Source organism: Gobius niger (assembly GCF_951799975.1).
Source record: "Gobius niger genome assembly, chromosome: 23".
Lineage (NCBI taxonomy): Eukaryota > Metazoa > Chordata > Actinopteri > Gobiiformes > Gobiidae > Gobius > Gobius niger.
The window spans coordinates 9490023-9502944 of record NC_136874.1 but is presented as its reverse complement, the minus strand read 5'-3'; the positions used below and the strand labels follow the sequence as shown (position 1 = coordinate 9502944).

Sequence of the window (12922 nt, the reverse complement as noted above, 5' to 3'; positions counted from 1 at the left end):
AATAAAATCATATTTAAAAAAAAGTCAGTTACGGCAAAAAGTCACTGAAAGGTCAAATACACACTAATATCACTTAAAACGTTGCACAATGCAGCCTTAAATGCTTTTAAGCTTGTGTTTTTTTTTTACACCATTTTAGGCATAATTTAGTCAAATGTAAGTGTGTCTTAGGTAGACATGATCTTGATCGAGACCTGGTGGTACTTCAAAGATATTTTTTTTTAGTTGGCAATCAGTTAATGAGGTGATAAGTTTGAAAACCACTGATTGAAAGAAAATACCATGCTTTTTAACATTTACTAAAAAGTCAAGAGTAATAATCACGTTTTCTAGGTTTGAAAGCAAACTCATCGCGAGTTTCTGCTCAGATCTCCTGAGCCCCAGTCCCGGATGAAGTGGCTTACATTTCACCGCTCCTGTCATAAAGCGCTCATCTATAAATCCTTCAGTTTTTATTACGTCCCTGCAGCAGAAATGCCTTGAGATCGGGGTCTGCATATTGATACTTGGGGATTTACAGTGGCGGTGGTGTGTTTGAGCGCGCCGGCTAAAATGGGATCTTCCTGTTTTCCCTCAGAGACAGTAAAGTCAGAAAAAAAAAGCTGGTCGGTCCAGTCAAAGCTGTTCTTTCCTGATAACGCTGGAACACACGCCTTTCCTCTCGCTCCATTCCCATGTAGTGCACAGTTTAGGGTTCTTCGGCACCACATATTAACTATTAATCCAGCGTTCTGTGTAGATCTCTTCTGGGTCTGGTTTCTGCCCGCTGTTTGCAGTTGTTATCCTAAAAGACGTTTCCTCTCTCTGCACTGCTCCCCACCCTTCACTTTTATTCTGGCACAGTTTCCTGGCTCTGTCTTTCCATCCTCCCCTGGTTTATCTCTACCTCTCTAAATCACCGGCTTCTTTCCTGGGGTATTCCCTGGTTTTCTTCAGTCCCCTCAGCTCAAGCTCTTCCAGCAGGTTTTTCCTGAGCCTTGCTTAATTTCTCGCACATTGTCCTGCATTTTACACTTCCCAGTAGCACCAGCAGTCCACAACAAATGCAAGAGCAAGAATTTACCTTCAAGAGAATGCCTGACAACTATCTGCAATATTAAATTACAAGAAACAAGAGACATTTTGATTCCTAACATCGAATACTTTGAAGTAACGACTCAGTGTTTTGCGCCTGGTCTCACCTCAGCTGTCCCAGGTTGTAGTGCTTGGTCTCCCCGTCGGTGGATCGCGTCACGCACACCGAGTAGTACGGCCGCAGCTGCCGGAGCTCCAGCAGGACGATGGCCAGGTAATGAATGAAGAGCAGAGCGTCCACCAGAGACACAGCGTACTGCACGATCCCCTGGTAGTTCTCATCCTGGAAGACCCATACATGAACTCACTACGTAATACAGAACTCTGAATCCACTGTGCATTCAACTACATGTACATATAGTGTTCAAAGACATACTACTTTACTCCTGTGGGGCAAAGACACATGAATATTTAGACACCCCTCGGTGTGGGGTTTGCCTTTAGCTCTCACAACAAATCAACAGGGAGCTTGAATAATAAATCAAGTAGTAAAAACACGGCACGGGGGAAACTAAATGTCTGTGCTTTGGTTGTTTTGTTGCTACGCACGTCCTGGAAGGGTTGACTGAGCGTTGGCGAGAACGAGGCTGTTGACAAGTGTCTCTGTAGTAAAGTGTGGACCATTTATCTCATTAATAGAAAAGAGATTAGCTGGCACAGTTTTAAGCAGACGTATGTTGGAGTATCTTTTTTTCCCCCTTCTGGCATCATCAGTAGAGGAGTAGAGTAGAGTAGCCCGTCTCCTACTGTGCAGTGATTAGCATTTATATATTTTAGATATTTTACATAGGTTTGAAGTTGAATAGCCGGGTTTAATAGTACAATTTCTTCATTTATCTCAACTGGCATGATGCGAGAGATTTGTGAAGCACCGTAGCTTTTTTGTGGCTTTTCAGTGTAAAGCCTCACCTGTGCGTCCAGTATCCTGACCCCATAGAAGAGCCAATAGGACACGACGAACAGCAGCACCAGCACCGCCAGCAGCGCTCGGAACACAAACACGCGAGGCAGTCCAGCGCGGGGCGGCCGGAAGAACAGCGCCCACACGGCCAGCAGCAGAATCAGCAGCTTGAAGGCCACGGAGATGAAGAGCCCCTCGCACGCCGTCCCGCAGCTCTGCAGTTTCTCCGGCCACAGCACGTGGGGCAGCACCAGGAAGGCCAGGGGCGTGAGGAAGACCAGCAGGCCCAGGATGACAGCCAGCGTCAGGGTGAAGTAGCGGCGGCAGTCCAGCCCCACGCTGTCCTCCAGGTCCTTCGTGATCCGGACGATGTCCTCCTGCGACAGGCTGTGCTCCGACGTACCGGTGACCGCGGTGGTGGTCTCGCCCCAGTTATCATCCTGTGGCACAAGAGGAGGAGAAAACTCAATTAGGTTGCTGCTGGAAAGAAATAATCTCAAAATAGAAGATGAAAGAGCGATGGCATTATTTAACCACACAGGTCCAATGGATGTCAGTGTTTATTTCAAGTTCCACCTGAACCCTTCTCTAAATGGATATTAAACATTGCAACATACATGGCGACAACGATCAGGGCGACGTGTAAACAAGCAGCAACCTCCCTCTCTCTTTGTACAGCTGATTTTGTACGTCTTTGCTGTGTTTTTGTGGGGTTCAGCTGATTTTTTACAGCAGAGAGTCCATAATGGTCCTGAAGAAAGCAGACATTTCAGACTTGCAAATGTCTGCTTCTGAAACACTAAAGAGGCACCAAGAGCGCCCGACACCTGCAGCAGAGTGGAGGCGTCACAAGAGGCGCTACAGGAAACAAAAAAGGGCGAGGCGGTATCCGGGCAAGACTCACAACTAAGCCACACATGCCTTCTATTGTTCTGGGTAATGGACTTCACTGTGGAATAAAACAGATTAACTGCTAAACTCTTCCCAGAAGATAGTGAAAAACTGTTGTGGGTCGGAGGGAGCTGTGCAGGAGAAAGAGGAAGAGGAAAGAGGATGTAGAGGAGCTGACCAGTGCAGGACACCACGCTCATTGTTGTACAATGACAAATAAAGCTCTTTCTCCCAAAAAAAAAGCCCTATTTGTTGGACTTATTTGCACCATGTGGATAAAGTGTACGAATGTTGTGTGGCTTCACTTGCTTATTTGTGAGATCTATGTGATAATATCAAGGGACCTGAGATGAAAACATCACAGCTATGCTTGTAGAATACATTTGGCGGTTTTTTTTTGTGTGTGTCTGTGAACAAACTCCCTCAACGGCAACGTTTTGCCTAAAGCAGAGAATCCTCCAACAAACGTTCACAGCCTCTGCCTTTAGCTAAAGCAGCAGCTCAACAAAGACAATATTCCCAAATACTACTGCGTGAGAGAGAATAGGAACAGAGTCTAGGAAGTGGAAAAAAGCAAACTGTCAAACTGCCAACCCGGGCTCCTGTGACGTCCGCCTCCGACTGTATCCGCAGATAATGAAGGTCAGCAGAGCCGGAGCTAAGCGCTACAACAACAAAAGATAAGGACTCTTTACAGACCAGTCATAACAGGCCATCGCTGCGGCGCTGCGAGTCTGCTGAGGGCGATCCTGGTCAGCGAAAAGTGCTTCTAATGAGCTGCCGCCAGACACGACACGTTTCCCTTCAACCCACAGGTGCCGCTAACAACCTGCAAAGGCTTTTTACATTGAGCGGAAATCTTTTTATACGGGATTATATCAATGACATTAGCGGGACCCCAGCAGAGAGGAGATGACAAGAGGGCTTTCCAGGAGATGCATTACGATCACAGGCAGGGAAGGGGGTGGGGGGATGGTGCAGTGGGATGGAGAGTGTCCCAGTGGCCTCGGGGTTACAACAGCCGCTCCAATGAGGTGAAGCAGAGGACTAGAGGAGACGCGCAGCAGGCATGGCGCATACACGATCTCTATCAGTGAAAAGCTAAGACAGGCTTACTGTACATCGGCGTAGGGTAAAAGAATGCACATAACTCGGACGGCATGTGCATGATGTAATAAATAACACCAGTGTAAATGAAATATAAGGACAGGCTTCCTATCTTTAGCTCCAGTGTCAATCACTGGGGGAGGAATGCTAACTGTTCACTTATCAAGATCAGGTTTTCATGTCCAGCCTCTCAGATCAGTCAACGGTCTGTTTCAGCTGCCCTCTGACCCGACAACACGGTCATAAATCTAAATTCCTGTGTCTGCACCGCTCTTAAAACCTCAAGCAACATCGCCACCAAATCGCCGCGGACACTACACTAAAGCAGGAAGGGGCAAGTGGAGGTCAACAGGTCAGAAAGTAAGACGTTATCACATCCAGAGCCATGAAACTAGACTTGTTTACCTTTACTAAACAAGGAAACCGTCAGAAATATGCAAAAATGTCCCAGCCCCGACCAATGCTAGGGTGCCACACATGCAGATTTAAATAATGAATGGCGGAGTGCGGTCAGTTCAAGTGAGATTGTTTTTGGAATAGCCCAGTGAAAGCCTCTTCATTAATAATGTGAGAGGCTGCACTGGAGAGGGCTCTCAGCAATTTCCACAGAGACGGGAAGCAACAGGCTGTTTACTCTCCTCCCGCAGCCTCGTGCCCCAACGGAGAGGAGCACAAAACAAACCTCATTATTTCCTCTGTGTACAAGCCGACAGGAGCGCTTTACATGAGAGTCAGTTACGTGGGGACAAACAACGCGCAGCAAGCATGACGAATTAAAAGCAAGACACAGAGCACTGTCTGAGGCCATGAGGGGTAGACTGGACACATAGGGTTGTAGATTTTGATTGTGGGGAAAGAAAACTATTGGAAAAGGTGATAAATATTCATTAGCACCAAAAAATAACCTAAATTTGAATGCTTTCCCAAATCTAAAAGCCTCTGGATTGGAGCTTGCAGCCTATAGGTCAGAGTAATGTCTCATTTGAAAGCTAAGACCGACAAAACCGACTGTAACTTTTTTGTTGCTGTGTTTTTGCGACATTTTTTGAATGTCTTTTTGGCTTTTCTCGTTTTTGTGTCTCTTTATCATCTCATTTTCGTCTCCTTTTTGTCTCTTTTCCGTCGTTTTTTTTTGGTCTCTTTTTCCATCAGTTTTTTGTCTCTCATGCGTATCTTTTTCATTCGTTTTTCATCTGTTTTTTTGTCTTTTTTCATCTGTCTTTTCTTTTTTTTTGTTCAGCTCTTTTTCATCTGTTTCTCATCTGTTTTTTGTCTATTATTCGTCTCTTTTTTCTCTATTTTTCATCTCTTTTTCATCTGTTTTTTGTCTATTATTCGTCTCTTTTTCATCTCTGTTTTGTTTCTTTTTTGACATTTTTTGTTGCTTTTTTGTTGTGATATTGTCACTTTTCTCTATTTCAGATTTAGCTTTTAGATTTGGGTAATGCTGAACTGGAGAGGTTAACGCTATTTTTAATACCCAAAACATTATATTTGAAGGCTTAAGATTTGTAAACATTCCATACAACTGAGGCATGGGGGAATATCTTCATATTTGAACACAACAAGCAGCTTTTGAGCAAAAATGATGGACAATTTCTGTTAAAACTGCAGCTGAACATGTTTGACCATAAAATAACTTATAATATACCATTATTTCCCCCCCAAAAAATGGATATAATGCTTGTAAATGACTTTGAAGGCCTTCATTTTGACAGGGATAAAATGATTCATGGTTGGAGTTGACAAGCGACACTAGACTCCTGTCTGTCTGCTCGGTCTCACTGATGATGTCTACGAAAGGAAATCGATAGACATTAGTTTTACAGGAGCGTTACTGAGCACAACTGACCACGTGGACACTCGGGGGAGAAATGAACCATGACCCCTGATGCCCCTCGACACATCACCGCTCAATCAGCCCTTCCATTAATCTCAATCATCGCTGTAGTAAATTTCATTCATGAGGCCAGATACAGAAAGGTGCGGCCTCTGCACAGTTAAGTGTTTCCTTGATTCTTTGCAGTAGATCGCTGGCGTCCTCACTTCTGTACCTGGGCTTTCCCCGTGCAAGCAACACTAAAAATATCTGCGACTGACCCACATTTCCTGCTGGGATTAACCAATCACCGGGACGTGATCTGGTGCAGGCCTATCCCCATTTATCACTCTAAAGCAGGAGTAACCCGGAGAAGGCGCGCGCATGAGGTAATGGTGTGTGCGAGGGGAGAAAACAAAGACGGAGAGGCGCAGTGGAAAGACCGACAGCCAATTACAGCGAGAGCCAGGATTGATCCGAGGCAGAACGAGGAGTGAGGGCACAATGATTACCGAATAGACAGGCCAACTGGGAGATCTACAGTGAGCAAAACTCCTGTCAGGTCCGCTGCTGTTTCATGTCGGCGCTGATTTATGCGCGGCGCAGGCTGTTTTACAAGGTTTTGCCTGGTGACGAGGAGTCAAGCAGGAGAAACCACAGAATTACACAATGACGCACGAGGAGGAATGGCATGTTCACTGCAACCACTAAACACAGAGAGAGACGAGGTGGGTTTAGGTTGGACTCGAGATGGTACAGTGTTGTTATGCAGGATCGGAAATGGGAAAATTGACAGCAAAGTGCAATCAGGAATAATAGTGGAACATTAAGAATGAAGAAGAGTTTGCAAAGAGTACTTTATTTTCTCTATGGAGTCACTATCAGGGTAAGACGACATCACAGGTGTGAGCCCCATTTAAAACAGGGGGGTCTCACATCGACCACAATCCCATAATGTACCAGAGTGCCTCAGCCCATCCTCATTTGCTTTTAAGCATGCTTGGCCCCATGAGCCTGAAGAGCATGTGATTTGTATGTTGGTTTGCTATTTTTTAGCATTGATTTTTTAAGCATCTGCAACAACGGTGATCCAGTGAGCGCCCCCTCCTCTTCTAGTAAATGGAATATTAAGATTTGATACAATTATCAGTTAGTCTTGATTTACAACAGTGGCGTGTCCAGTCATTTTCTTCTGGGGTGGCCCGGGGGTGGCACCTGGACCGTGATAATATTACTGAGGTAAAATCTCCTTGCTGGACCAACCAACCAAAGTCCAAGCTGTACCACCACTAACTAATGCTAACACCACAACAAAATGGGTTGTATTATGTTCCTTACAAAATGCCAATCAGCATTATGTTATGTTCATTATAGCATTAATATGTTCATGTTATTTATGCATTCTATAAAGATGCTATGAAGTCTTAACAATCAGTGGTTGGTGCTGCATAACAAAAGGATTCTTCTGATGATTTTGCGGTGGGAGAGCTGTGTGCTGATTAGGAAACACTGCCACAAATATTCTTCCTCAGGCTTCCTCAGCCCCCATGAGTGGGGTGGCCCAGCAGAAATCAGGGGTGGCACCCCCTAGACATGCCACTGATTTACAGTGTTTCTATCATCACAGTTTGGGCCATGTTTTGAGTAATTATAGACAGGAGTATCAAACAAATGATCAGTTTTTCACCTAAACCTAAAGATGTCATCTTTTGAGTACACTACCATTGCGGGATATGGGCAACGCCTTGAGAAAGGTCTATATAGGACTGTATATAAGCATTTTAGTCCACAATTTAATAAACATGAGTCTCTAAAAGGTCACAATTAGAAAACTGCACAAACATGCATGTGATTCTTGTGTTAGTTGAGCTGTTCATATTTCAGACTTCTCTCAAATATCGCTGCTCCTGAACATAACTTAAATCTGGATTTTAAAATTGCACATCTAATCACAATGGCAATGCCTGCCAGAAAAATGCAAAAAGATATTTTGTTCAACATTGTGCAGCCCTAACCAAAACAGATTTTGCTAAAAGTTCATTCAACCTGGCAGAGTAAAATCCAAAACTATAATAGGTGGCGAAGAAAAACAAAGCTCTCTAATCAGGCCGTATCAACAGGAGCCATGTGCAGAAAAAAAAATCTTTCCACATAATTTTCTACTCAGCGGCGGCAGCAGCAGCAGCAGACAGACCAGGCTGGCCTAAATGGGCAGCTTCAAACGGAGGGAGAAAGCAGGCGATAAGACAAAGAATGTGCCAGTCAAGTATTTCTTTCATACGTTTGGCAGGGCAGCAAAGTGAGAAGTGCAATATGATCCAGGAGCGTTAAACACATCCACGCAGCATCAGGTTTTACCCCCGTAATGCTGCTTTTTGATCTTACAGCATCGCAAACCGGTTCAATATTGATCTTTAATGTAAAGGCATTAGCATTTCAGCTGATCAAAGCGAAACGTGGCTACTTATAGAGGGAGGATTTCAAGTCGAAGCAAGTTAAATGCTGTAAAAATGAATATAGATTTGACTAATAAACCTGATAGGGACATGGCTTTAAAGCATATAAGTTTAAACATGTGCAGTATATAGGTCACATAAAGCACAGCAGCAACGGAGACGCATTTAAAAAGCTCTCAGTCGTGTTTTCTTTCTTCCGCTGGATAAAAATACCTATTGTCTATTTTCTTTGTGGCGAATCAAAGTCCACTAACGCGTGCTTTTGTTTCAGCAGTGACTCAGGCTCTGCACACAATGCGCCGAGCTCACGGACAAGTGCACTCAAGTCACTCCTGGGAAGAAAAGGGTGCGTGTTAGCGTGCAAAAATACTGGTAAGCATGCCGTCCCGACTCCCCAGTGCCATTTAAAACCTTCTTTGTACAGAGCTGCCCACCAACAGCATGTCAGGAGAAACAAAGCATGCCCTCACGGACGAGCTACACAAATACACACTGGAGTAATTGCAGAATGCCTAAAAAAAAGAATGTTGTACAATAGGGAGGTTGAACTGTTAAGCACAGTTAAAAATACGATGCATTTTTTGCTCTAATACTGAATATTATTGGATATTAAAGGGATATTTCATGATTTTTGACATAGGGCCTCATTTCCTAGTTATCCAGAGTGTTGTTGATTTCTGGAGATATTTTCTTTTTTAATTCATGCAGTCCTTATATTTGAAGAGTTTAGTGGTGCCAGGCTAGTGCTAGGCTAGTGCATGTCTATGGTAACAGCTAGCCTCCATTAAAAACAGTCTGACCCGCTCCACAGTGCACCAGGCAAATATCTGTGTCGATAGAATAATCTTTTAAATATAACTGACCTTGCATCACATGAACTACCATATTTTGAGGGACTATTTTCTAGCAGCATTAAGAAAAGCGAAAAAATCACACAATTAAAGAGAGATGAAAAAGTAAGAAAAAAAGTGACAAAAATGAGATGAAAAAGTCATGAAAACACGACTAAAAAGCAACAGAAAAAGCAACAATAAGCAACAAAAATTACCAAAAAAGTGATTAAAAAAAAGATGAGAATACTATGAAAACACTTCCAAAAACACGGTAAACGAGTGACAAAAATGTGCTGGAAAGGCAACAATAACACAACAGGAAAGCGACATAAAAACAGAACTAAAAAGTGATGAAAAAGCAACAAAAAATAAACAGGAAAGCAATGAAAGAATGACCAAAAAGTGACCAAAACATGACAAAAAAAATAAACAGAAATGCTTTTAAAAACAGCAGCAACGCGACAAAAAAACTTACAATCTGTTTTTGTAGGTCTAAGCTCTCAAATAAGGTGTTACACTGGCCTATAGGCTGTGAGCTCCAATCGAGAAGCTATTAGTTTTGGGTAAAGCTGAACATTCCATAAAATGCGCTCGGTTAAAGCCACACTGCAAAACATTTTGGATCATACTGTTACCAATACAAAACATGCTCCTAATGCAGGTAATCAAAGAATGGATTTGTATGAGGACCGGACTTATTTAAATCAACCATTTGGCTGCTTTTAGTCAATATCTGCATGGAGACGAGCTGGAGACGTCCTCGCACACAGAAAACACATATTTTTAAGGCATTTTTCAACAATAAAAAGATAAATTAACTAAACTAAATGTCCAGCCAAAGCCTTACAAATAATCTAGCAAAATGAAGCAAGAAATTGTCACATATTAGAAATTATACCTAAGAGTTGTGACTGCACAGCTTTTTTTTTGCAATATAATCTCTTGTCCTGTCGTATGGAGTGTTAATCTTGAATCTTAAACACCCCAGGGCGCATCTAAAAATACACAATGTAAGGAAGCGTCACTGTATGCAATGACGTTTCAACATAGCGTACACACAAAACCTCTGTGAGCACACACTTCATGCTTGAGGAGGCTCTTATGCCCAGTCACGCACTTTACAGTCAAAACACCTAATAGATCTTTGGCCGGAATATAAACCTGCCACTTTGTCTCTGCAGCCCCTACCTGGCTTGGCTTGACTCCCGCGGAAACACTTGCCACTTGAGGCGAGTGGGTGATGGAGTCCTCGTCCAGCGTGGTGACAATGACCTGCTTTATTTCCTCCACCGTCCTGCACACTTCCAGCACCTGCAGCACCTCATCCTCCGTCAGGCTGGGCGACTGCGCTGTCAACTCCTCCATTTGTTACCGGCTACAAATGTCACGCCTTTTCATTCGCACATCTCTGCTTCTTCGATCCTGCTCTTTTCCCCCCTGTGCGACTTATCCCGGAGTGGGTGACCTCTCTGATGCTCCGCTGCTTCGGAGTACAATCTTCTTTATCCAGCTTTATACGGTACAAAAAAAAGAAAAAATCTCCCGTGATGCCTCGGGAGAAGTGCACATGCCACTTAATGTACAGCTTTAACGGAGGAGGGAGGAGGCGGGGATGGGACGCCCCGCGCAGCACAAAAGTAAACATGCCCCCTCCTTGTTGTAAATAAAATAACACTCCAATTAGGTGCCATCAGCGCAGCCTGTCTCCCATTCTCCGCGTTCACTGCCTCCTAGTTTGCTTTTACGTGTCCTTTTATGCTTCCTTCCCTCAAGGCGACTCGGCTCTTTCTCCATACTCGTTCCCGGCCTCAGCAGCACTCTCGGTCCATTGCTTCTAACCCAGTGAACAGCGTGGCCGGGCTGTGTTGGTGAGCGGGGCAGGCGAGTTCACGGTTATTTAGGGATTCATACGGGCCGTCACTCATCCAAACAATGTAAACACTGCTTATAATGATTACAACTACAACACATCCTGTGACCTTACGAAGAGCCTGCGTTCAGACACCTTTACTGGACCTGTTTCGATCATTTCAGCACTCAAACTGCCTCCACTACAAACTGCTCCAAAGCAAGTTGGGGAATAACAATCATATTAGCTTACAACATTTGAAGGATAAGGCGTCTAAAAATGATTAAAAACTTGAATAATGCATCATTTATTTCTCCAGTTCGGCTTAACCCAAATCTTAAAGCTTCTCCACTGGTGGAGCCTATGTGCCAGTGTAACGCCTCATTTGAAAGCTAAGACCTACAATCGGATCCTTTTCCTCGCATTCTTGCCGTGTAGTTTTTTTTCACTGCTTTTTGTCACATTTTTGTCACTTTTTCATTGCACTTTTGGCACTTTTTCTGTTTGCTCTTTTGTGGCTTTTTGTCATATTTTTATCATATTTTTGCCACTTTTTTGTCACTGTTTTGCCACCTTTTTGTCATATTTTTATCACATTTTTGCCACTTTTTGGTCATATTTTTTATCATATTTTTGCCACTTTTTCCTCACACTTTTGTCACTTTTTCATTGCACTTTTGTCTTTTTTTTTGCATTCTCCTCGTTTACGCCTCATTTTCGTCGCTATTCAGATGCTTTTTTTCAAGAAGCCTGGGGTCATGCTGAACTGGAGAAGATGCGCTGAGTTCAAGATGGGGGTTAAGAGGTTAAGGAATAAATCTCAATTCATAAAGAGAAATATGTTACAAACTAATATGGGGATACAACTGATATGGACTAATATTGGTCAAATTGTTGGGAAAAGGTTGGTTTGCTTAGACTTTGAAAAAAGTAAAAAAGGTTTGGTAAAACATGTCAAAATCCAACATGGAGACTGGATGTCTATCTAGCAGTGCATAAAGGAGGTACGAGATCACGAAAACATGTAAAATAAGGTCTTTTTTAATTACTTGCCGCTTTACAAAGTGGGTTGCGGTTAAACTTGACAGTGAATGATGTCTTGGCAAGGCATTAAACACAGTATCAACTTAACCGCATGAATATTGAGCAAATGACTTGTCAAATGGCAGTGAGACAAAGTGACGAAAAGACGGACAGGAATAGAAGCCGTACCTAAAAATAATTGTCAAAATAACACAAGCGTTAGCACCTTCTAAAGATAAACTACACTGCACTTTCTCTTTTCGGCAAAACTGAGGCGCTAATGCTCGGAGAATGCGCTCGGGCTTAAACGTATCACATTTCTTCTCTCTGACACTTAACACAATGCCAGCGCCACACGTGAGAGCTGCCGCCTTGGCATGCCACGCTCGCCCCGGCTGAAATGGTCCAAAGCCAAACCTCCCGTCTCCAGAGCAACCACCTGGCAAATAGTTTTTATGTGGTACAAGATTCTTTGCAAACAAAACATAATATCTCCATCTCCGTCTGTTCAAAAATGTGGTGATCTAATTGCTATTATGGCAGTGCTTGGCGTGAAAATTGCAACTAGATATTTTTGCAAACTATAGGAACTGGACAAACCCGTATAATTTAACAGCAGTCTATGTTTACAAAGCAGAGGTGGGTCGTCACTGTCTGCTAACAGCATGCTAGTCCGTGTCGAGAAGCGCTGTTCAGTAAGTGTTCACATTAACAGATGAGTAACCCGCCTGCAGCTTTTGGCTGGTTTACAGAATCCAAAAACCTTCTGTGAAACATAAAAAGCAATCAATGGCAATCACAGGGTTATATCGAGCAGAAACTGGGCTTGGCTTAGTAATTTGTATCCAATGCAACTGGAAAAAAATGCACCTCGGCTCTTGTAGCACATAATTTACGGTAGCGAGGAAAAGGGTTGTCAATAGAGTGAACTCTGTTTGCTCAGTTTGTTAATGACTCACGAAAACTGGA

At 43.4% G+C, this 12922-nt stretch overlaps 1 protein-coding gene across 2 annotated transcripts in view; it reads right to left on the bottom strand.

The window, feature by feature from the left end:
* Positions 1-12922, bottom strand: part of vangl1 (VANGL planar cell polarity protein 1) — a 36002-nt gene that overhangs the window by 6464 nt on the left and 16616 nt on the right. For both annotated transcript variants that reach the window (XM_079581838.1, XM_079581837.1), the window contains exons 4-5: positions 1984-2415; positions 1182-1357 (exon numbers count right to left, since the gene is read on the bottom strand). In XM_079581838.1, coding sequence (XP_079437964.1) covers positions 1182-1357; positions 1984-2415 — 608 coding nt within the window. The remainder of the gene's footprint in view (positions 1-1181; positions 1358-1983; positions 2416-12922) is intronic.